Raw genomic sequence first — 26,440 nt, forward strand, 5'->3', positions numbered from 1 at the left:
TAACACACCACTCCATAACTTACACACAAAGGTGCCTTCGAGTGATTAGTTATTTTGAGTATTCAACTTGAGATATCATAAAAAGGGGCAGATCACAAGGCAGGTGCTCAACACTTTCTAAAAACTGGGTCTCTTTAAAATGTCGCAAGTTGCACAAACAAAAGCAGGGGCATCCAGCCCAAATTACTTCTCAGTTTTGAACATTTAGACTTAAGAGCCCAATTCCCCCCTCCAACAACCCGTTTATCCAGTTGTAATTGAGGACAAAATTTAGGAGAAGAAAGCCAAAGTTCCCAAACTGTAAATAGTAATAATATTAAAATAATAACAGGCTTTAATATAGCATATTACAGCTGAGCATTACCTTTAGAGTCACCTAAAACTGAACCAAAGGCACTGATCACCACATCTGTCTTCAAACGGACAATCTGATCCTCATCTTCAATCCAGTGTCCAGCTTCAGCTTGCTCAGTTCGAACAAATTCCATAGCAACAATTCGTCCACCTTTCACTACAACCTTCCGAGGTGAGAGGAAAGGCAGAAATTCACACTTTTCTTCTTTTGCAAGTTCCATCTGTGGAAAAAGGAAAGTCATACAAAGATTATGATGTCTTCATAGAAAGATTTTGATTCATGAAGTTTGCATATATTCCATATCTAGCAAAAAATATTGCTGTGTAGGGCTACAGTCTACTTACTCCAAAGTCTCCAATGATATTGAGTGGATCAGCACATCCACTTATGGAGAAGAGTATTAATTTTTCATATTTTCTCCTCTGTTACTCTGGATTTAGACTGGCATGGTCCCTTTGATGTCAGTGGAATTACCCTATGTAACAAGGTATGTTGGTCTTTTAAGGACAGGTCTAGGTGAGCACAGACTCAGTACTGACTGCAGCCTAGATGGGGGGTAGGCCTGCACTGAATGCTAGGTAGAAGTGGTAGTAAATTGGGGGCGGGAGTACGGTTTTATCAAAAATAAACTAAATTTTCCTCTGAAAAAATAATTTGACAAAATTTGCCAATGTTCCAACATATTTTTGAAACAAAGAATTATGGGGAAACACCTCCATTTCTTATAAACAAAAGATTTTGGTTAAAGAAAAATCATTCTGAAATTTTCCCCACTTTCTTACTTTTTCCAAAAATTTTTGGATTATTATCAGAAGGTGCTCAACACTTTCTAAAAATCTGGCCCCTTCAAAGTGTCTCAAAGTGCACAACCAAGTAATGTCAGATGCTGAAACATTGTTTTCCTTCTGAAAGTAGGAAAAGTTGAGAAAGAGTAAGAAAATGTGGGAAAACCTACTTTTTATACCACCTTTATACTGTTTAAAATAGTAAACACCTATTTTAAACAGTAAAAGGCATGAAAAATAAGGTCTCTTCCAACTTCCTTAGTTTCTCCTCCCTGAAATTTTTAAAAAATAATTTGTTGTTTTAAAATACCACAGGAATGAAGACTCATAGATCCATATACTTTAAGACCAGAAGGGACCATCCTGATACGACCTCCTGCACATTGCAGGCCTCAGAACCTCACCTACCCACTCCTGCAATAGGCTCATCCTCTGTCTGAATTACTGAAGTCCTCAAATCTTGATTTAAAGATTTCAAGTTACAGAGAATCCACCATTTACTCTAGCTCAAGCCAGAAATGACCTACGCCCCACTATACTGCAGAGAAAGGGTGAAAAAAATCCCAAAACAGGGTCTTTGCCAATTTGACTTGGGGAATGTTCCTTCCCAACCACAAATATGACAAGCAGTTAGACCCTGAGCATGTGGGCAAGACCCATCAACCAGATCCTGGCAAAGAATTCTCTGTAGTAACTCAGAGCCCTCCCTATCTAGTGCCCCATCTATCTGGCTGCTGAAGATATTTGCTAATAGCAGTTGCAGATGGGCCATATGCCTTTATAGACAATCTCATAATACCATGTCCCTCCTAAATTTATCAATCTCAGTCTTGAAACAAGTTAGATTGTGTGCCCCCACTACTCCCCTTGAAAGACTGTTCCAAAACTATACTCCTCTGATGGTTAGACACCTTTCTCTAATTTCAAGCCTAAGCTTTTTGATGGCCAGTTTATATCCATTTGTTCTTGTGCCAACACTGACCCTTAGGTAATTCATTTCCCTCCCTGGTATTTATCCCTCTGATGTATTAATGGACAGCAATTTTATCTCCCCTTAGCCTTCCTTTTGTAAGGCTAAACAAGCCAAGCTCCATAAATCTCCATTAGGTAGTTTTTCCATTCCTCTGATCATCCTAGTATCCCTTTTCTGTACCTGTTCCAGTTTGAATGAATCTTTCTTAAACATGGGAGACCAGAACTGCACACAGTACTCCAGATGAGGTCTCACCAGTGCCTTGTACAATGGTAATAACACTTCTCTATCTCTACTGAAAATACCTTGCTAGATGCATCCTTGGATTGTATTAGCCTTTTTTATGGCTGCATCACATTGGCATCTTACAGTCATCCTGTGATCCACCAATATACCCAGGTCTTTCTCCTCCTCTATCACTTCCACATGATAAGTCCCCAGCTTATAGATATCATCAACAGGAATTTTTGCTAAGTGTATGACGCTGCACTTTGCACAATTAACTTCATCCCCTTTCTATTATTCCAGTTTTCAAGGTCATCCAAATCTTCTTGTATGCTATTCCAGTGCTTTGTATCATCAGCGAATTGTATTAGCACACTCCCACTTTTTGTGCCAAGATCATAAACAAAAATATTAAATAAGATTGGTCCCAAGACTGATCCCTACGGAACTCTGCTGGAACCTCCCTCCAGTCTGATAATCCTTTCAGGTTTACCAGCAGTAGTCTCCCCTTTAACCAGTTCCTTACCCATCATCTTTGGATTCTCATATTAATCACCAACTTCTCTAATTTAACTAATAATTTCCCATGAGGAACTGTAGCAAATGCTTTCCTGAAATCCAGGTAGTTTAGAACTACTGCATTTGCTATGTCTAGAAAATTGATTAGGTTGGTCTGGCACAATCTACCTTTTGTAAAACCTTGTTGTATGTTATACCAATTACCATTTACCTTTGTCTTTAATTACTCTCTCTTTCAAAATTTGTTCTAAGAACTTGCATACAATTGAGGTCAATTAATGAGCCTGTAGTTTCCCGCATCACTTCCTCCCCCCCACCCCCTTCTTAAATATAGGTACTATATTTGAAATTCTCCAGCCAGGATTTGGCCCTACATGATTATATGACAAATAATCTCTTCCATACCTGTGATATTCTACAGCATTTCAGCATCTGGCAGTGTTTGAAACGTCAATAATGGCTATGCTTGATTAGGGGCAATTTTTACTTTATTAATTTCTAATCTGTAGTATGATTTAGTTAATAGGTATAATTACAGACTTTATGAATGACAACTTTAAAAAATACAAAGATTTGCACATACACTCACAAAGAGATCATGGGAGTCTGAATACTGATGAATTGAAAAACAGATCAGTACATGAATTACATTTTATCTCAATAAGCTTTCCTTTTTCTTTTCTTTTTTTTAAAGAATGCCCCACCCCAATTTGAGTGTTTGCTTTATGGCAAGGAAAACAGAAGTAAATTATGCACATTGAGAAATTACATTGCTTATTGTGTACCGTCATCCCATTTGTGTAACGATTAGGTCTCCAAAGATGTACACTTTCTCTTGAAAAGACAGGACCATTTTCACATAAATTCCATGACTGAGGTACATTACATGTCTCATTAGTATAAATTATGCAGCAATCCAAAGTATGTGCCACATAAATTATAACCAAATAAGACCACCAAAATCTAATAATTAAAGACAAATAAAAAAGGTTTCATAATAAAAAATGTTTATCAAAATCTAGTTAAGCATAGAAATATATGCTGGATGCCATCACTCACCAGCCTTTGATAGGCATAAAAAACACAAAGAATTTTACATGTCTTTATACCTTCCTTTGATTGGATCACTGAGATACATTAAGTATGTCCCAGAATTGCACCTTTTTTGGGAAATCAGATTCCTGAAAAGTCACCAGTAATACTAGAATGGCCCATAATGATTCAGGTATGCCTCATCATTTGATATCTGGTGTGCATATGTGTGTTTAAACATTTCTAAATATTTTAGAGTTTATAAACAAAGGACCAAAATTTGCCCTCAGATACGCAAGCGCAACTTTTATTGACTTCACGGAGAATTGCACAAGCATAACTGAGGGCATAATTTGACACAGGCACAACATAAAATGAGCCTCAGACTTTGAATAAACATTTACAAATTTCAATTTCATTTTGATGAATTAAACCTTATGTAACAGTGTTTTAAGTGCTTTACACAAGTTGGGCCTGTATAAATAAAATGATAATCAGTGTTCCATCTCATAAAATCAGTCTTGTTACTACTACAAAAACATTCTGATTGTTCAGTTTTACCTCCTCAGGGACAGCCCTGATATTAGTGAATCCCTTTCTGAAGACCACAAATACACGGCGAGCTCCACAGCGTAAAGCAGATGTTGCACAATCAAAAGCAGTGTCTCCTGCTCCAAGTACAATTACAGTTCCCTGTATCAATGGCAATGGAGAGTGACAGGCACACATTCCTGAATGATGAAAAGAAAACCCCATTTTCAAGTAGAGAACCATTTCTGCATGACATCTCAAAAGATACTTGTACTCAAAGCAGTGTAAAATTGCATCTTGCAGTTTCCAAGCATGGAGTGTCACTATCAAATTATTCTGCTTCTTTGAAAGACAGTTTTATTCCCACTTTTAAGATATGCTCATATACGTAATTTCATAGCCAGTACCCTTAGCAGCAGTGCCTGCCCATCATGGAGGGTTATAAACTACAATACATTTTTAAGAATGTAGGCTCTGTCATACTGGATTCAATCAATTTGAGGTAATCATCAAAAATTAAATTTTGACTACTTTCATCAGATTCATTATTCTCCTAAGTAAAAACCATTTTTATAGTTTATAAAGAGTGGCACTCTGTATTTTTCTAACAGCTTTTTATTTGTTTATTGCCCCATCTGATAATTTAATAATATTGGTCTCAGCCATATAAATTAAGTAACTTTTATAAAAGACTCTGAATATATCATGATTATGGCATGGTTTTCATAAGCCATTCCCTATGGCAGCTGAACATGATGCAGTAAGATTATTATTCTTACAATAATTTCTAGGGGACCTTGTTCTGAACTAAGTGCTTAATCTATATTGGTTTTCTACAGACTTTATTTGCAAAAAGAAACAGAGAGAATTAGGACTTTCTAAGTGTTCATTATCCAGGGCGCTCTATTTGATAATTCGCTTATAAGAGATTCTTAAGTAAAACTAAAATGCATGTACTCCATATATTGGATTGCACTTTAGCATCAATTTAAATGTAACTAACTGCTGATTAGACAAATTACAGTAATTTTAAAAATTACAGCATAAATAATATAAAGCTATAATCTCAATGAGTTGGTGATAGTTTCATTCAGAAGAGTTTGTGTTGACCATATAATCAGTGTTCTGTAAGTCTTAACTTTGTGCTATAACAGTTGTGAATTTTCACAGCAAGGGTTCAGAAGCACAAATATCAATTTCTTTCAAGAAAATAATACTTTAAATTTAAATTCACAAAAGAAGAACAAAGATATCCTGATCCCCAAAACCCTCTCCACTTGGAAAAGGTACCATAGACTGCACGACTCGGTCATTTTTCCATGTGCCTATGGCATGGGGCTTTGATTACTTTACTATATCTATTTCTGTCTAGAATAATTTATCTCCAAAGTGAATTCAATCCAATGAAAGGTGGTAGATTGACAGCAATGGAAAATGAACTCCTTTATTTTATCAAAGAACAAGCACAATATGGGAGATGACAGTGCAAGGCATGCCTATGACACCATTCCAACATGCCTAGAAATACCACTTCAGATGAGCAAGAAGTTTAGTCACAATGCCATTCAGATCTTGGTTTCTCTCCCAGATAAGGCCCCAATCCTGCAAATGACTCCACATGGGTGCAGAGATCTGCCCACACATAATGACTTGTAGGATTGGGGCCTAAAAGTTAATGGGGATACTCACATGTATAAATCTTTGCAGGATTGGAGGCTTAAATGGGGGGCATGTATAGATATTTGTATTTCACACACATTTATTTTAATGTGGAGGCCTATTTCTTGGAACCAATTTGAGGGAATATAAATTCATAAGCAATGGAGCTGAAAATTGAAAGAGTTTAGGTGGAGTGTTGCAAATAGGGAGAAAATATATATATCGTGGGGGAGTCTAATCACTGGAGAATTGTCATCTTGGAAATAAGAAGAAAAATATTGTGTTAGGTGACTAAATATTATTTTCAAATTCTGTGTTTTAAATAGCATGAAGTGCTTAGAGCCTTGGACAGGCACCAGAAAAAGCAATGTATGTAAAACAGATACATTTATTAATGTGGGATTCCAAATACCTACAGAGTATTGATGAAATTATTTTATAGTGATTTAAGAAATTGGTCTGTTTCCTCAAAATTTATACTTAGTCTTTTTAGAATAAATCAAATAAAATTCATTTTATCTTCTAGCAAATACAATATGCTCCCTCAGTGAGAGATAGCATTTTTAATGAACATGATCCCGATCTTGCAAACACGTATGTATGTGAGTAACTAAGTATACATGTCATCCCACTGAGTTCTGTATTGTATTTTAGAATATAAATCTGAGTATTTTATAACTGTTTCAAGGTAGTGGTTTTTATTTTATATGGTTTTATTTTTATTAAATCAACAAATGTTTTATAGCTTTATAGTTCTTCATCACATCTATTTTAACCAAGTCTTTCTCAACTATTTCCTTCCTCCCCCCCCCATTTTTGTTTCTACATTTATTTTCAGCTTATGAAAATGGACAAAAGTAACCTATTTAACATAGAAGATGAGGGATGGAATAGAGAAGGGATAAATCTTTCTTTCTGCAACACTTCCACTTTGTACTAAAAAGGGTTAACATAAAATTTCACTTTTATAAGCAGAAAATAAAGTTCCTGCAACAGACCATTTGTGCAAGCTGTTGTTTGTGGGAAACTGTGTTAAGAACATAAGAACAGCCATACTGGGTCCGACCAAAGGTCCATCTAGCCCAGTATCCTGTCCTCTGACAGTGGCCAATGGCAGGTGCCCCAAAGGGAATGAACAGACAGGTTATCATCAAGTGATCCATGCCCTGTCACCCAATCCCAGTTTCTGGCAAACAGAGGCTAGGGACACCATTCCTGCCCATCCTGGCTAATAACCATTGATGAACCTATCTTCCATGAATCTATCTAGCTCCCTTTTGAACCCCATTATTGTACTGGCCTTCACAACCCCTCTGGCAAGGAGTTCCAGCGGTTGACTGTGCGTTGTGTGAGAAAAATACTTTTTTGTGTTTGTTTTAAACCTGCTACCAATTAATTTCATTTGTTCTTGTATTATGAGGAGGAGTAAATAACACTTCCTTATTTACTTTCTCTGTACACCACATGATTTTATAGACCTCTATCATATTCCCCCTTGGTCACCTCTTTTCCAAGCTGAAAAGTCCCAGTCTTATTAATCTCTCCTCATATGGAAGCCGTTCTATACCCCTACTCATTTTTGTTGCCCTTTTCTGAACCTTTTCCAATTCCAATCTATGTTTTTTGAGATGGGGTGACCACATCTGCATGCAGTATTCAAGGTGTGGGCGAACCATGGATTTATATACAGGCAATATGATATTTTCTGTCTTATTATCTATCCCTTTCTTGATGAGTTAAGGGAAAGTGGGTGGGTCAGCTTTTGTGGCCTGCATCATGCGGGAGGTCAGACTAGATGACCATAATTGTCCCTTCTGACCTTAAAGTCTATGAGTCTATGAGTCCCAACATTCTGTTTGCTTTTTTGACTGCAGCTGCACATTGAGTGAATGATTTCAGAGAACTATCCACAATGACTCCAAGATCTCTTTCTTGAGTGGTAACAGCTAATTTAGACCCCATCATTTTATATGTACAGTTACGATTACGTTTTCCAATGTGCATTACTTTGCATTTATCAACATTAAATTTCATGTGCCATTTTGTTGCCCAGGCACCCAGTTTTGTGAGATTCTTTTGTAGCTCTTCGCAGTCTGCCTGGGACTTAACTATCTTGAGTAGTTTTGTATCAGCTGCAAATTTTGCCACCTCAGTGTTTACCCCTTTTTCCAGATCGTTTATGAATATGTTAAATAGGACTGGGCCCAGTACAGATCCCTGGGGGACACCACTACACCACTATTTACCTCTCTCCATTCTGAAAACTGACCATTTATTCCTACCCTTTGTTTTCTATCTTTTAACCAGTTACCAATCCATAAGAGAATCTTCCCTCTTATCCCATGACTGCCTATTTTGCTTACGAGCCTTTGGTGAGGGACCTTGCCAAAGGCTTTCTGAAAATCTAAATACACTATATCCACTTGATCTCCTTTGTCCGCATGCTTGTTGATCCCCTCAAAGAATTCTAGTAGAGTGGTGAGGCATGATTTCCCTTTACAACACCATGTTGACTATTTCCCAACGAATTATGTTCATCTATGTGTCTGACAATTTTGTTCTTTATGATAGTTTCAACCAATCTGCCCGGTACTGAAGTGAGGCTTACTGGCCCGTAGTTGCCAGGGTCACCCCTGGAGCCCTTTTTAAAAATTGCCGTCACATTAGCTATCCTCCAGTCATTTGGTACAGAAGCTGATTTAAATGATAGGTGACAGTTAGTAGTCCTGCAATTTCACCTTTGAGTTCCTTCAAAACTCTTGGGTGAAATACCATCAGGTCCTGGAGACTTATTACTGTTTAATTTATCAATTTGTTAAGTAAACAGGCAGCCACATTCAACACCATGTGAACTTTCTGAATGGTCTTCAGGTGCAGTTCCATGGAGAGCACATTGAACTGATCCGTTCTGTAGGTGATAATGGCATAACTATTGTATACAGATTGTACTGTATATAAGCCTGGATAACTGAATATAGAAATAATCATTTGACTAACACATGGTCATATCCTGTAATGCCCAGTCAGGCAGTGTGTGATTTTATTTTTTAAGAGGACAATTTTTAATGTTTAAAAAGGCATAATACAACCCATAACCTATATAGACTACTGTTCTCAAGTTTTCAAGCTGGCAACCCCTTTTTTAACCCCAAAAGTTTTCATGACCACCTTACATTTACTAGAAAAGTGCATAAAATGTATCAGTGATAACCATGATAAGCCTATGTAATTTATCCAAATATAATTTGATGTTAATATTTATAATTTAGTATATAATTATTTATAGTAATTTATAATATCTCTCTCTCTCGCTCGCTCTCTAAATTTATTTCATTTTCTTTGTTGTAGAATTGTAATCAAATTTTCAATGACTTGCAGCCTCCCTGATTGTCTTTTATCATCCCTAAGAGGGCTGCGACACAACGATCTGAACCATACATACTTCTGCATCTACACATGCGCCTTTATTGGATGTACCACTGTACAAGTTTCTGTGTACTGTGGAACTCCACTAAGTACTAATATAATTGCTAACCCTCTATTGAACATGTTTTAAACGATCTATTATATATACACACACCTGGTTTACTTGCCATTGCTACCAGTGGTAGAAAATCTTTAGATGTGTAGAAACCTTGGTCCATTCTCAGTCCTTGGAATATACCATCTTTGTTTGGTTCTGGTAAACCTAATACATATAATTTTAAGCAGATCATTTAGAAAACTTCAAAGATTAAAAAACAAGAGGTAAGCAGGACAAACAGTCTTAAAAACCTCCAACATACCAACAGTTTTACCAAACCAGGGGCCTTACCAAACCACCTTGCATCCGAAAATAACACCACGATGCTAACAAGTCAGTTTAATCAATTAGGAAGGGGCATAAGTACCAGAGCACATTTGTATGTCATCATCAGTGGCTGTTCTTGATTTATTTTCAGGAACCTGCAAGTTCTTATTGGTCTTTATATATTTATGGTTATTAATAACATAGTTGTACAGCAACAGTATGCGATAAGGTAGAGAGACTTCACAATTAAACCAAAACATTGCAAAGGATGTCTTTCCATTTCTGTGCAGCTGGGTAGCAGAGAAAATGGATTAGATGGCATGGGAGTTAGGAAGTTATTTTTCATCTTTTTCATAATTGAATGAAATAACATGACATTTTCAACAAAAGTCTGGACTTTTATATCTAAACAGGAAACAAGTTAACAAAATACTCCCTAATACGTTAACTTTTAAAATCATTAGATAACTGAGGTATGTAATTGTAAAATAATTAGTAATTATATAGTATAAAAAAACTGAACAAAACATTTTTTCATTGGAAAGTACTGACTCATAAAAACTGAAACTTCATGGGAAAAAGTTGATTTTGATCAATTTCCCAATTTGAAAAAAGAACTGGGGGGTGAGCGGGGGTGGGGGGGGGGGAAGAACGGGAGTTGCCTCTTCACTGTTCATGCCTTTTTCCAAATCATTTATGAATATGATGAATAGCACTGGTCCCAGTACAGATTCTTGGGGGACCCTGCTATTTACCTCTCTCCACTAAGAAAACTGACCATTTAGTCGTATCCTTTGTTTCCTATCTTTTAACCAGTTACTGATCCATGAGAGGACCTCCCAGGACTGCTTATTATCCCATGACTGCTTACTTTGCTTAAGAGCCTTTGGTGAGGGGCCTTGTCAAATGTTTACTCAAAGTCCAAGTTGCAACATTACCCAGGGTACAATCTGGACTGGTGAACAGCTGTTAGTACCTTGTATAATGGTACTAACACTTCCTCGTCTCTACTGGGAATACCTTGTCTGATGCATCCTAGGACTGCATTAGCCCTTTTCATGGCCACATCACATTGATGGCTCATAGTCATTCTGTGATCAAACAATACATCCAGGTCTTTCTCCTCCTCTGTCGCTTCCAACTGACAAGTCCCCAGCTTATAGCTTGTTGTTAGTCCCAAAATGCATGACTTTGCACTTTGCACTATTACATTTCATCCCATTTCTATTACTCCAGTTTACAATGTCAGCCAGATCTTCTTGTATGATATTCCAGTCCTCCTCTGTATTGGTTATACCTCCCTTCTTTGTGTCATCCGCAAATTTTATTAGCACACACTCACTTTTTGTGAGAAGGTCAATAATAAAAATGTTAAATAAGATTGGTCCCAAGACATCGATTCCTCATTTTTTTTTATTACTTTTCCTCCTCTTTGAGGATCCTCTCCACCTGGGGTTCAGGTGACAGCCAGTCTGTTCCTTTGCCAAGATGTAAATTATTCACTCACACCCTTCTTTCTGCCAAAGAATGGCCACTTAATCAAGTGATAGTCCATTTGATTTTGTTGACACTTGGCTGAGTCATCAGTTTGCCTTTTGTCTCTGAGGAACTGATTTGTGCTGCTTCCCCAGATTTGGAATATGCCTTAATAATATCATACAATAGAATCTTATAACTTTACAAACAAGGTTGCCACACATATTTTACCAGGACAATAATCATCAGCAAACTATGAATTTTCAAACAATACCTCACAAGGCATACTTTGTACATACTTTATCATAGTCTTGTAAAAGTGGTCAACATAGGAGTACAGTCTGTCACACAAGTACATTATATCCACTATATCACCCTTGTCCACATGTTTCTTGACACCCTCAGAGAACTCTAACAGATTGGTGAGGCATGATTTCCCTTTACAAAAGCAGTGTTGACTCTTCCCCAAGATATCGTGATCATTTGTGTTTCTATTCATTCTGTTCTTAACTATAGTTTCAACCAATTTGCCTGGTACTGGAGTTAGGGTTTAATGGCCTGTAATTACCAGGATCACCTCTGAATCCTTTTTTAAAAATAGGCGTTAAAATAGCTATCCTCCAGTCATCTGGTACAGAGGATGATTTAAGTGATAGGTAACACACCATAGTTTGTAGTTCTGTAATTTCGTATCTGAGTTCCTTCAGATTTAGTCCTGGTGACTTATTACTGTTTAATTCATCAATTTGTTCCAAAACCTCCTTTACTCACACCTCAATCTGGGACAGTTCATCAGATGTCACCTAAAAAGAATGGCTGATGTGTGGAAACCTCCCTCACATCCTCTGCAGTGAAGACCGATGCAAAGAATTAATTTAGTTTCTCTGCAACAGCCTTGTCTTTCTTTAGTGCTCCTTTAGCACCTCAATCATCCAGCGGGCCCCACTGATTGTTTGGCAGGCTTCTTGCTTCCAATGTACTTACTCTTCAATTTCTTTTTTGGCATGATTCATGATTTTTGAACACTTGTGGCTGGAAATACTACATGTCTATAGCTAGATGTTGAGAAAAATCAGGTAAGGAAATACTTTTGCAAATTCAGTGTATAGCAGATTAGAACCCCTGAACATCATACTTCCTCTGAAAGTAAGAACATTCGCTAATGAACAATGAATAAGGGATAGGCGGAGGTGCTGCCAGTTAATTGGTGTGTATTTATTAAGAGTACGTAAAATATGTTTATGAAATGGTCCAAAAATTGTACAGATCATGATTGCTCTTTCTCCCCTGCTATTCATATGTTGTTTTATCATTCTAAAATGGGTACCACAATAAGCAGCCCTACAGCACTGTGCTTTCCTCTCTCTAACTCTCAGTGCTTAAGCCTCTGCCCAAAAGACTGAGGATAGAGTTGAGAGAGAGAGTTGACCCACTGCTGCTACTGGGTTTTACACTACCAGAGGTGACATTCCATCCTCAATCTGTGTGCAAAACTCATTGACATTAGCATGCGTTCCAGTGTGAATTAAATTAATATGTGGCCCTAATCTCCCCCTCACCCAGCACCTTCAAAAATGAAAACAATACTCACCCCAAACCAAAAGTACTCTCATCCCTTTTTACCAGTGCAGTCTCTCTCTCTAACTGAGCTTGATTCTACTCCTATTAAAGTCAGTGACATAACTCCCACTAATCTTAAGAGGATCAGAATCAGGCCAAGAGTCTAATGCTAATGGGCCAGATTCACTGCTGGTCCAATACCACTGAAACCAATGGAACTGAATCAAGGATGAATTTGGTCCAAGATCTTTTATGCTGACTACTGTGATAACAAAATAGAATACTAGGGATCTACTGCTTAGTATCAATTTTATTGTTATTTGCATGAGATGCATTTTCTTTTCACAGAAAAATCTAAGAAAACCACATTTATAATATTTACATTTGAAGGAAATGCTAAGGGATTTCCCCTCACATGCTCATATATGTCTGGCACAGTTACAAGCCCTTTCCTATGCTTTCACACGGGCTGTACTGGATTCTAATATATAAACTTTCTCATTGGTGTTTGCCATGGTAACGATTGCAGATACTTCAATTAAACAAGGAGATCAAGTACCATCAAGTACTTCACACAGCCAGTAGCCACCCATGAGAGAGACTTTATATGGAGACAGAGAGAGAAATACAAGAACCAATACCCACCCTGCAGAGATACCCTTCAGTAATAAACTGCCACCTAACAGAAATACACTTTAGAGAGAGATCAAATATTGATAAATAGCCAGTAGCCACTCAGGAGAGACAATTTGGAGAAACACAGTTACATGGAAGAAATATAGTTTAGAGCAAAAGAGTCACATAGGAAAGATACAATTTGGGGGAAAAACAGTCACCAATGATAGATACAATTCAGGGTAAAGAACTATCCAGGAGAGAGAGGATTTGGAGACACTATCCACCCAAGAGAAATACCCTTTGAAGATGCATTAAGAGATCCTTTAGAGCAGTGCTTCTCAAAGCCGGTCCGCCGCTTGTTCAGGGAAAGCCCCAGGCAGTCCAGGCCGGTTTGTTTACCTGCCGCGTCCGCAGGTTTGGCTGATCGCAGCTCCCCCTGGCCGCGGTTCGCCGCTCCAGGCTAATGAGGGCTGCAGGAAGAGCGGCCAGCACCTCCCTTGGCCCGCACCGCTTCCTGCAGCCAGGGCCGTAGTAACAGAACGTGGCCCCCTCCGAACGGTGGCCCCCTCCGAACGTATGTCCGGGCAGGGCCCCTTACAATGCAGAAACTGGAACGCGGTATTTATTTTGCCACTATTAGGGGCCCCCTTCCTTGCGGGGGCCCCTCCGGTCGGAGGGTACGGAGGGCACTCGCTACGCCTCTGCCTGCAGCCCCCATTGGCCTGGAGCGGCGAACCGCGGCCAGTGGGAGCTGCAATCGGCCAAACCTGCGGACGCGGCAGGTAAACAAACCGGCCTGGACTGCCTGGGGCTTTCCCTGAACAAGCGGCGGACCAGCTTTGAGAACCACTGCTTTAGAGCAATGATACTCAGACCTTAATGGTTCAGAAGCCAAATTAACAATCAACATTAACCAAAAGAGCCAGAGTAGTGTGAATTCATTGGCTATATATTATTCTCACAGCAAAATGACTGATGAAGTATTATTTTATCAACTACAATTGGTTAATAACATAGTAAAATCATCCTGATTGGTTAATAATTTAGACTGACATACTTAAATCACACAGTGTTTTAATATCATGTGCTGCAGGAGACACATTAAAGAGACACTTGTGGCTCCCAAGCCTCAGTCTGACTATCACTCATATTTTACTGATACTGATGCACAATAGCCAGCAGCCACCCAAGAAGTATACACTACAGAACTACATAAACAACAGAGGCTCTAGTGAGTATATTCTCGCCTCTCAAAATCCACCGAGTAAGCCATCAAAGAGACCCTTTTGTTCAGTATTTGATATTCCCTGATCATAAACAATCATTCATCTCCAAATCTCCTGCCTGTAACATACACCAAAGCTAACAATAACTTAGCCATTTCCCATTGCTGTACTGAGGAACACTCCTTCAAGGGGAGTTTCTGGAGGGAACTGCTGTGTACTCTCATGGTTGCCAGTGGTAAAGTTGGGTGGAGATGGGAGATTAGGGGGCACAAAAGCACTGTTCAGTGTCAGATATCTTGAATATTATTTTACTTTTATTTCCTTTGAATTGTCACATAAATTGTTAAAGACATTTCAGTTAAATTCTTCTCTGTTTTTCATTGTGGAGCTTTGGACAGCAACAGTTTACTTAATTGTCAAGAACCTTTTTAAATTAAAAATTAGCAAATTCATGGAGGGGAGGCTTTTGGTAGGAATGAAATGGTTTGCATTTTGGATTAACGCTGCAAGCCAGTTGCCTCTCCATGGCTAAGGGACAAGGCATTGTGTTTGCAGAACTGGCGGAGTGGATGCTTCACCCATCCCCGCTTCTCCTGGCTTCTGCAGAGTGGCTCAGCACAGGGAAGAGGACAGCCACCAAGGACTGGGAATGATACGAAACATTTGAAATGGTCACAGGGTGAATGGACCACTCTGACTTTTCATGGACAAACGGTTCCCTTTCCCTTACTAGAAGTAGGTGAGCCTGCACACCAACCACACCCACTGCCTTTCCATGTAGTTCCCATTCATAAGGGGAAGGGTTGGGGCTTTGCACAACCATAAATGTCATTAAACAGTTCTTCCTCTACCTGGGCCCTTTAAAAGCCTACCCCCCAGTCTCTCCCTCCCTCTCGCCCATTTTGTGTGGCCCAGGGACTGCCACAGTTAGAATGGGCTGAGAAAAGCACAGATACAGGGGCACAGTGACTAATCGTTAATACTCTGTTATAGCTTCCACTAAATGTTTTATAATGGTTCATGGGATTTCAACAAAATCATTGATTTGCAGCCATATCTTGCTCAGGGACCAAGTTGAGGTGGAGTGTGGGTGGATGTGGTGAGGGGGCCGGCTTCAGGCATGTATTACTAGAGCCAGACGGGAGTGTGGGGGTGCACTGTAACTTACCAACCTCGGATTCCGGTTCCTGCCACGGCTTAGGGTCCTTCTAAAATGACTCCTCGGGGGGGATTCCTGAACCGGGTCTGCCAGGTAGAGCTATTGAGTAACATGCTCCTCTTCCTCCGGGTCTCCCTGGCTTCCTCTAAAGTCCCTGTTGCCTCCCTGCCCCTCAGCTGTGTCCTGTCATATGATGAGGCTGGTGGGGTGGAGGAGGGGGTTGTGTCTGAATTCAGGTTCAGTACTCGTGGCCATCGAGAGCACCCAGTCCAGGTCATTGGAGTAAGGGCATATGCTAGATCCCCACCGGGAGTGACTGAGTCCTTCACTCTCTGGTACAGGTGCCTGGGGTGCTTCATGTGCTCCCAGCACTAGGATGGAGTCTGGTGAATGTCTGTCTCCTACAGCCCTCTGTGAAATCTCCGGGTACAGGAGACTGTTTCTGCTGGTACAGACAAAGTCGGAAGAACAGCGTATTCTGACCATGCACTGATTAGCACCCAGATGTGCTCCGGAGACCAGGCAGCAGTTCTTTAAGCATAGTCCATGATTGCTGGGGTTGATCAATACAGTTCAAGGGAGAACTGAAAGTGCTCAGCACTGGTTGCCAGTACTGCTGGGAATGGAGGATCAGAGATCTTTGGGTAAAGGACAGGCAACAAAGGGATCAATGCATTGTGGAACTGATGCCGGAAGACTATTGATACGCGTGACCTGGTACATGCCCCTTGCTGCCATCCACACTGCACTGGGTTCAGGGCAGAGGCATGTACGTACCCACGCCCCTCATGCATGCTAGCTTTCACACACTAGGCTGTCCTTCTGGAACTTGCTCTAGGAATTTAGATGCGGAAAATAGGGGGATTATGGCACAACAACGCACATGTAACCTTGTACACTCACAAGTATAGACACACCCTCAGCCAGGTCTTTAAAAAAAGAAAGTGCTGCTGTTACTGCTGCAATTACTGCCCAGGCCTGTGAGGAAAACTAAAAGGGAGAGGAGGCTGGGGCGAAGAGGTACAGCATACATCTCTCTCCCACTCGGATTAAATTCCCTCTCCCCTTCTAAGCCTGCATTCATTGTTTGGGTTACTTAAATCTGCCCCCTCTCTCCTTCTAAGCCTGCATTCGTTGTTTGGGTTACTTAAATCTGCCCCCTCTCTCCTTCTAAGCCTGCATTCGTTGTTTGGGTTACTTAAATCTGGTACGTTCGGCCAGATTTACATGTGTGAATGAACTTCTCAACCAGTTCTAATAACTGACACACAAAATAAGCCTTATCCCATGGTAAGGGTCAAATATAAAAAAAAACTGGAGTTAAAGTTTTAAATATATATCAGTAGCCTAAGGGGAGGTGTTTTTTTTAAATCCAAACATGGAAAAGTCAGAAAATTCAGAGTTAAGGTTATATGTTAAAAAAATTTAAACACTGGTAAGTAAGTAAATGTAGAGTTAAAAAGCCTCAGACAAGCTGAACTATGCCCTTGCATTTCTGCTTCCTCACTTCAGATAGAGTTGTTGCTGTCAAAAGGTAGGGATAAAGAGCTATTATCACATAGAAGCCTCAAACTAAAGGCTACTTTTTTTAATTAAAAAGTTGAATCAATTATTTAAGAACAAAATGGAACTCAGCTATGGACCAGCACCGCCATAATTATAGACAGGGTTGGTAATACTGCTATTAGTGAGGTTGCCCAATACCTTCTATTATAAGTCCGTTTTCCGTTGCTTATAACTCTGTCAAACATTGACCTTTTGGGCTAAAATTTTCCATGGTGGGTGTTTGCCTCAGAATGAATTACTTTTGGAAAATGTCAGTCAAAATTTAGCCATTTCTGAGAATGAGGCTAGGAAAAAACACATTGTTTTGCCCATGTTAAAAAATTCTGACCACCTTTTTGTTGAAATGTGTTAGCACCTCATTCCCTGGAGCAAGACTTGAAATCTGGCAGGGTGCGGCCTTTGTGTCAGGAAAATCAACCCAGATTTGGCCACATTATAAACCTCTGAAAAATTGCAGCTTGTATATAGTCAGTAGAGAAATCTTTGATTTTAGCAGTTAAGTCTCCAAAGATTCCATCCTCACTATCACTGTTCTTCCCTTCTTAAAATGATTTATTAGGCTAGATGAATAAATGACATACCTCCCATAGGAAGCATCCATATACCTATTTTTTCTGCTGCAAAGAGCCTTTTTGAATTAATCGAAGACACCTATGTTTCCACTCTGTCCCTAACTTTTTATGCACTCAGCTTTCTCATTGGCCTTTCATACTTCTATATCAAATATTTCAGATATACACCTCTGCTTAGGGTGACCAGATGTCCCAATTTTATATGGACAGTCCTGATATTTGGGGCTTTTTCTTATATAGGCTCCTATTACCCCCCACCCCCGTCCCGATTTTTCACACTTGCGGTCTGGTCTGGTCACCCTACCTCTGCTTGATAAAGTTCTCAGTTTGCCAGGAAATTAACAGACACTGGTACTGTATGATCACTAAACAGCAAAGATGCATGACAGAGAAGAATACATGTATTTAAAAATTTGTTCCTATAAGTATCCTTTATTATTTTTGAATGCTCTATTCCTCTTCAACATGTCTGGGTTCTGATCAGGGGGAAAGGAGATCAAAAATCTATGCACAAAAATCTGTTTTATTCTATGTCGCTGTGCAAACTGTATTACACGTTTTAAGTACATTAAAGTACTACCTTAAAAGATAATATTAAAACAGTAGCTTTTCATAACTGTCCAAAACTTAGTTTTCCCTAGACATAAGATCCATATCTGTATTCAGTTTTACGTGCTCAACGTATTTGTTTACATCAGTTTATGATGAACAGGATTAAGTACTGATAATTTTGCTGTCAATCCATCAATGTTAAACAATGATTTAGGTTTGAACTGTTCTAAAATGCAACATTATGCTACTGCTTACTCCAACTGTAGAACACTACTTATTATACTAATGCTCTATTAAAATTCATTCTAACACAACCACTGGAATAATATTAAACAGAAAGTCATTGGTATCTAAAGAGTTACTCACTATATTTTTAAAGGCTTAATCCTAAGAGATGCAATTCCCAATAAAGTTGCGGGTGCTCTGCAGGTGCTCCACATCTCTCAAGGTCAGGCCATTAGTGATTAGCACATTAGTAAATACTTTTGAGGCTTATATTTTTAAAGGATCTTTCTCTTTTCTCCTGGAGAAGGCTTTTTTATGGTGGCAGCTTTGTTACTTCCTGTTGTGCAGTTCAATAGAGTATGTTTTTAGGTGCCTGATTTTGTTTGTTTGTTATGTATGTTGATGGAGATAAGTGTTTTAATTACTTTTTTAATGTCTATGCTTTTGTATTTTTCTCCTCTCCCACTTCTATTTCCTGCTGTTGAGATTACTGCCTCATCTCCACAGCAGGTGGCTCTTTCAAATTTGTTTTCTTTGTAAGCCTGGTAGATTTATTTTGTAATATAACTGCTTCTTTTTACTGTTTTTTATTAATGATTTCTTTACTCTGGGATAGGGTATACTTGCCCAGTCCTAAAGAGTAATTCCCTAATGATAGCTGAGGGCTTTGTTAATTTAAAAAAAAAATAGAAAAGTGGGGGGAGGGGAAGGAAATCACTACAAGGCACCTGGGTTACAGAGGAACTACTTAGATAGGGTTGCGGTGGGGAGTTCTTCCCTCCCCTCTCCCCCGCTTCATTCCAGGTGGGAGAGCAGTGCAGGAGGAGCCTGAGAGAAGTCCCTCATGCCAAGTGAAGCTGAGCACCTCACAGTGTGTGGGGGAATGGGACCCTACCTCATAATCTGCCTCCCGGGCTCGTCACATTAATGCACAAGCGCTGAACTGTAGCACTGAAGCCTGCTGTGTGGCAGCTGCTGCCTGAGCCCAACAAACTCAGGGGGGAATGCGCAGATAGATGGAGGCCCAGTGGAGGAGGTCGATGCAAATGTAGAGAGCAATGGGGCCTCTTAGGAGTGTGTACACAGGCAGAGGGAGATGCCCTGAGATGTGTGTATGCACCGACACATGCGTACAGATGTGTGTGCACAAGGATGGTGCTATGTGTGCACAGGGACGGTGCCCCCCAGGCTGTGGGGTGTATAGAGAGAATTTGTTTTTTGATTCCTAATTAGTTTTGGCCATCACATTGCTATCATCAACCATGGACCTCACTTCCAAACAGATGACGATGCACTCTGTCAACTTATTGTTCTCCCTTTACCTGCCTGTCTTGACTAAACAAACTGGCTGGTGAAAAAAGAGCTTCCTGCTATTTAGTGCATCAGAGTCAAGTCCTTCTGGGAAAAATAGTCTTTGTTTTATATCCTTGATTATCATTCTCCTTAACCTCACAGCAAAAGGCAGATAGCTTAGAGGCATCTTGACCCCCAAACTTTCTTTTCCCACTCTGCTGCCATTCACAAACAGCAGTCCTAAATTTTCCCCTGACCTGTTTAAAAAAAAAAAAAAAAAGCAGAGACAGTATTTGTGCAGGTGAATGTCATTTAAAATTTTGATTGTGAAGCATCCCCCTCCTTCTTAAGCACTGGAGAGCAGAGGAAAAGTCACTGACCTCTGCTTTGTCCCTCTTCCGATTGTGGATGCTCTCCATCCCTATTTAGGAAGGGTGCTTAGGCACATGCTCAAACCCCAGTCAATTCAACAGGACCCAAGCACATGTGTAAAGTCAAGCATATTCTTAGGTGCTTTCTTAAATCAGTTCCCTTCTCAGCATGGTCATGAGGGATTGGCATATATAAACTATAATTGTGAGGATGACTATATCAGGCAACTATGCAGGATGGGAGTGTTCTGTACCTTGGTCAATTTTCATCAGAAAGGTTGCGGAAGTACAGAACTAGAACTTTAAATATTTTTTCTAAATGGAAATTAAGTTGTTACAGGTTTCCCTGAATAACCAAGCGCGTTCCTCCATCAACAGTTGCCTGTTTGGCAATTTTGTTGTAGTAAACCCATATGAATTGTTATTAAAATATACAAGATAATCACAAAAAATGCTCCTGAAATAGACTAATTTTTACATTTTATCCTTCAAAAATTGAAGAGCATCCAGAGTCTACATGGCCCCTTCTGAAAGTGCTCCCCTCCCAAACGCCCATTGAAATCTGAAACAGCACCACTGTTGGGTTAGCATTTTCTTACACTCAAATCAGAATGCATGTGAAGTAGAGTATGTGAAGGAAGATGTCATATGTTTATTAATCAGAATTAGTGTAGACTTAGTGTTAAAGCAAACACTAAGTAGCAAGTTGAACAACAATATATGGGTTGAGGGCTCTCTCAAAGTCTGCATAAGTACTGTAATCTAATTTTAAAATTGTCCAATTTACAGGCCTCATACAGAAACTATTATTCACCTTGAACCAGAAACTTGCATCTGGACCCCTTTGAATTTCACTGCAAGAGCAGGACAGAAGTGGCAACAGATCTGAATCCCCAAACCATGGACTGGATCAAAATCCCAAAGGAGCTTCTTGTTCAGTTTCAGTTCAGATGTGGCCAAAAGTTCACAGGAGCAGACTCATCAGAAACTAGAGATGAGTAGAGCAGGCAACGTTTAGATGTAAACTAGGTTTCTGTTACAGTTTGGAGTTAAAACAAATCAGGGCACAAGTTTAGGTTTGGATTAAACAACACTGAATTCTCATAAGCTGTCATGGAAATGTGGCACACAATGTTGGAAATCTTCTAAGAAAACCTTGCTGTCACAAGACTTCCTCAGTTGTGGGCTGAAATGTCACAAGGACAGCTCAAAACATTTCAGCAACATGAAATCTAAAACTACCCCCACCCCAGTCCTAATTTGTCTTCAAATATATCCTTACATAAATCTAACATGGCCTCCACAGCCCATCTCTAGTTTTGGAAAATTCTTTTTTTTTTGGGGGGGGGGGGGGGGGCTGTTAATGCCACTGCTGTCAACATATTGGACTTGGTCCTGCAGTCGAAACTTCACCTGAATAACAACAGTGTGTGAATTAAGGAAACTTTATGGAACCTTTTAAAATAACATTGTAGGGCAACAGGATCAGCCAAAATTTTCAAAAGTGACTAGATGATTTTGAATACTTTCATTTTTGGGTGCTGGCACTTTAAAAAGGCCCTGATTTTCAGGAAGTGCTGAGCATATGCCCTCTAAAAATCAGGTCCCTTTCAAGGTGTCTTAAACTTGACCTTCCAAAAAAATGAAGCACTCAAAATCACTAGACATTTTGAAAATATTGTTCTTCAATCTTTAAAAGAACCATCTGAAGAAAGGATATCAAGCCTGAGATAGTCACAGACGCAGTCTCCCTAAAATAAGTGCTTCTTCTTAAGTGAAATGCTGATGTTTAATATTACATGTGTCACAGGGTCCACTCACTGCAAGTAGTGCCTCCTTCTGGCCATCCTGGGGATTAGGTCTGCCAGCATGTGCTCTCCCTCTGGTGTGTCTTCTCTTGCTCTGCTGCCCCACTCACTCCTGAGTCTGCAGCTTCCTCTCTGTGGCTTGACCCTCTGGCCAGGTCACTAAAGTCCTCCCCTTCTGGGTAATTCACAGTCTTTCCAGACCTACTGTCTGGTTAGTGCCTCCAATGCTCTTGCCACTTCCCCAGTTGTGAGTAGGGGAAGCTAGGCCCCCCTCTACTCCGGATTCCAGCCCAGGGACCCTTAGCTAAGCAATTCTGGGCTTTCCTCTCTTAGCCTTCACTGCGCCTTCCCTGGACTGGGGGGGTTCATACCACACCTGGTTCCCCTTCTTGCTCTGGATGTATCAGCTCCAATCCCTCCTCCCAGCAAGTGACTGCTACCTGCTTTCCTGCAGCCTTCCGCAGGAGCCCCCAAATACTCCTCCCTTTTCCCGGAGAGTAACTACCCTTTTTCAGTAGGGACATCCAGCTACTTGGCTTTATATAGGCCCTGCCTGTACCTGCACAGGGGAGCCTGTCCTTAATTAGTTGACCCCTTCTTGCAGCCTAATTAGCTGATTGGGCCCACCTGACCTAATTCAGCTCTTGCAGGGCTAGTGTGGGGAGTACACCCCATCACACATGTATTTGAAGTAAGGATCAAGCCAAGGATGCTAGTAAATTAAACAGTAGGCTCTGAAAATGGGCTTGCTGGAACAGAAAGGCTTCTATGAAATAAGCCTCATTCACACTGAATGATGTATGTGGGAATTCTGCCTAGTATTGTTTATGGCAGGACTAAAAGAGCTGAAACAATTTGCTCTGTTTCTTGATTTGCTGAATCTGAGACTTCTACAAGTTGTAATACAGAGTAACTGAAGAAACATCTGCTCTAAAAAATAAAGTGGAAGATTGCTGCAAACCTTTCTTATGTCATCTTAACAAAGTTTGTTATACTGCAGGGTTACTCAAACTGGGGGTCGGGACCCCTCTGGGGTTATTATATGGGGGGTCCCGAGCTGTCAGCCTCCACCCCAAACTCCGCTTTGCCTCCAGCATTTATAATGATGTTAAATATATTAAAAAGTATTTTTAATTTATTCGGGGGGGTCGCACTCAGAGGCTTGCTGTGTGAAAGGGGTCACCAATACAAAAGTTTGAGAACCACTGTTATACTGGGTACAAATCTGAAAAGGTCACAAAGGAAAATGAGTTCAGTGATCTCAGCTTGGGGCCAAGGTCAGCCCTAGTGTAAGCACATGCATCTCGACTGAAGGAAACAGCGCTAGCTCCACACTGATTATTCTAGGGTTTAATTTGACTTTTAGTCCCTATTGGATAGTTGGTCACTTCACACAAGCAGTCACCACTGATGAGCGTGTTGGCATAGCATGAGTGCTTCAATTAAAGATCTGAGACACCAAAGCTGTCAGGTCCCTTTCTCTCTCCCCACTAAGTACACCAAAGGAAAGACATTGGGGCGGGGGGCCTGCATTTCCTAGAGACACCTGCCAGATGTTATTTATCTGTGGGATGTGCTACACCACACTGGAGGAGCCTCTACTGGCCACAGTTCCTCCTGTTATTTAGTAAATTGTGCATAGGTGAAGTAAGCACAAAGGCAGTAAAATCAGTCCCCTGGCGACTGTCTTTCAGCAGTCTAGAGAGACACCCCAAGACCATGCACCAAATGCTCTGGAGAAATCACATCCAGGTCCCTTTGGCAGGAAGGACATTTGATGTGATATGGCAAGTCTGAACATGTATGGGTGAAATTAAAGTACACCGCTACCTCGATATAATGCGACCCGATATAACACGAATTCGGATATAACGCGGTAAAGCAGTGCTCCGGGGGTGCGGGGCTGCACACTCCGTCGGATCAAAGCAAGTTCAATATAACGCGGTTTCACCTATAACGCGGTAAGATTTTTTGGCTCCCGAGGACAGCGTTATATCGAGGTAGAGGTGTATATAAAATGAGGGTGGGGACGGGGATTCAGGAGTAGCATTCCATCCAAAAGCAGTGGAGTGGAAATCAGGAAGGGGAAATACTGGAAAAAAATCCAACTTCTTTTTATTGCTGGCTGATCTACTTCAAAAACAGCATATCAATGCACCTTTCCCAATTTATAGGGATCCATACTGGCACATGGAAGTGATCTAAGTGAATGGGAATCTGCATTGGGAACAATCAAATGTGGGAATAGAAATATACCCTTCATGTGAAGTATTGATATGGCAACATTTGAACAAAATCTTTAAAAGCTGGATCAATATAATCCACATACAGTAAATGTACTAGGAAGTGAGTAAAATCAATGCAAGCCTCTGGAAAACACATTCACACGGAAAGAAGTTTTAAACAAAAAGTCACATGTATTCAGTTGGCATCAGAAAGAAAAGCTATTAACATCAATGTTCTTCATTGTACTGAGAAGCAAAGGTTGAAAGTCAATAGTGGCAACTCTATATTGGTGACATTTATTATGAATGGTAGTATTTTGGAATAATATTATGGGTCAGGTCCTCAGCAGGTGTAAATTGACAAAGCTCCCCTGAAGTAAATGGAACGACACCAATTTATACAGCTGAAGGTCTGACCTTATACATGTAATACAGTATTGATATACCACCTGATTAATATTTAAAGCATACCAAGTATAAAATCTATTGATATTTAGAATGTTCTTTAATTCTATATTTCTTTTCTTAAAGTCACTGAGTAGAATAACTGAGAATTGCAAAAAAAATCTAAATGTTTTAATATTCAATTTAGCTCCACTTGGATTATGATTTGTTATTCGGTATAATTTACGTAGTGTCCTAAAAACTATATACATAGGAAGACCATATAAGCAGTGGGCCAGATTATCTATGGCTTTGCACCTTGTACGGTCAATTACATTTGTGTAAAATATTTGTAAAATGCTAACAACCTGATAAGAGAATCAGGCCTTCTAAATATTAATTGTAGATGGTATGGCCTCTTGCTTCACTCCCAGCTTATTCCTATTTTTACGTTTGAATAGGCATTCATCTTACTGAAATATGGGGCATGTTCTGGGCCTAATTTCTCAAATGGGACAGCAATATCCAAATGTATGTTGACCTTGAGCTATAAAAGTGCAATTTTTTTAAAGTGCTACCACATAGCACTAGAATCTTATATCTGAAATTTAAATACAGGAAGCAAATAGTTTTTTTCCCCTAATTCTTTGGAAACTTAGTAAAACATACAATACTGCTGTTTAACTTAAATCTTGAGTATATTAATATAGCCATTTTGTCCACATGAAAGAACAAAAAGCATACTCTAAAGACTGGAAGGTAATATTCACATATTGTTCCACCTATGCTGTATTTCCAAATTTAGGTAAACCATCTCTACATATACTAAAAATGATGCCTTGTAAAAAGATTTCTAAGCACTATTAATTTGTCTACAGCTCAGATCTAGGACTGAAAACCTATCATCAGTGCATTCTGATGAAAGGATAATAATTAAAGTTTCCCCCTCCCCCGCTTCTTCTACAGCACAGCATTTGACCTATGATAAAACAACCTATCAATTTTCGATTCATTATTTCTACCTGAAGGGCTTTGCCAGCTCACACAAAAATATATCTCCTTTTGTCAGGTTTAAACTATACCTGTCCCAACTGCTATGAGGGCTCATAGCTCTCATCCCTCAAAAATTGCCAAATAGCATCAAGCAACATAACCTCTCCAGCCTCCAATGACCTCTGCAATCAATAATATTTGTAACCTGTAAGAGCAGTTAAGTAGAACAGAAGCCAAGCACTATGCTCGTTAACCACATTGAGCTGTGATACTACAGCCTGCTCCCTTGTGTCTCTTGTGATCAATTTTAATCTTTGGACCAAGAATAAAAGAATGCAGACCCCTGTTTCTAAATTCATCTCAAAAGGATGTTATAGATTGTATGTCTACAGAGAGAACGAAAGATTTAATTCAACCTGCAGTTCAAGGAAAGAATATATCTAAACTATCATTCCTTCTCATTACCCTTAGTGCTGTTTGAGTCTTCAGTTGACAATACTAAACACAGAAAAATACACTCGCAATGGGTTAAAAAAAAAGCTC

The 26,440-nt window shown here is 39.8% G+C and overlaps 1 protein-coding gene across 1 annotated transcript in view; it reads right to left on the minus strand.

Moving 5' to 3' along the window:
* Positions 1 to 26,440, minus strand: part of DPYD (dihydropyrimidine dehydrogenase) — a 564,598-nt gene that overhangs the window by 271,524 nt on the left and 266,634 nt on the right. Inside the window, exons 9-11 of the mRNA XM_065409369.1 lie at positions 9,660 to 9,767; positions 4,451 to 4,620; positions 365 to 575 (exon numbers count right to left, since the gene is read on the minus strand). Of these exons, the coding sequence (XP_065265441.1) occupies positions 365 to 575; positions 4,451 to 4,620; positions 9,660 to 9,767 (489 nt within the window). The remainder of the gene's footprint in view (positions 1 to 364; positions 576 to 4,450; positions 4,621 to 9,659; positions 9,768 to 26,440) is intronic.

The sequence above is a fragment of the Emys orbicularis genome, chromosome 8 (assembly GCF_028017835.1).
Source record: "Emys orbicularis isolate rEmyOrb1 chromosome 8, rEmyOrb1.hap1, whole genome shotgun sequence".
Classification (NCBI taxonomy): domain Eukaryota; kingdom Metazoa; phylum Chordata; order Testudines; family Emydidae; genus Emys; species Emys orbicularis.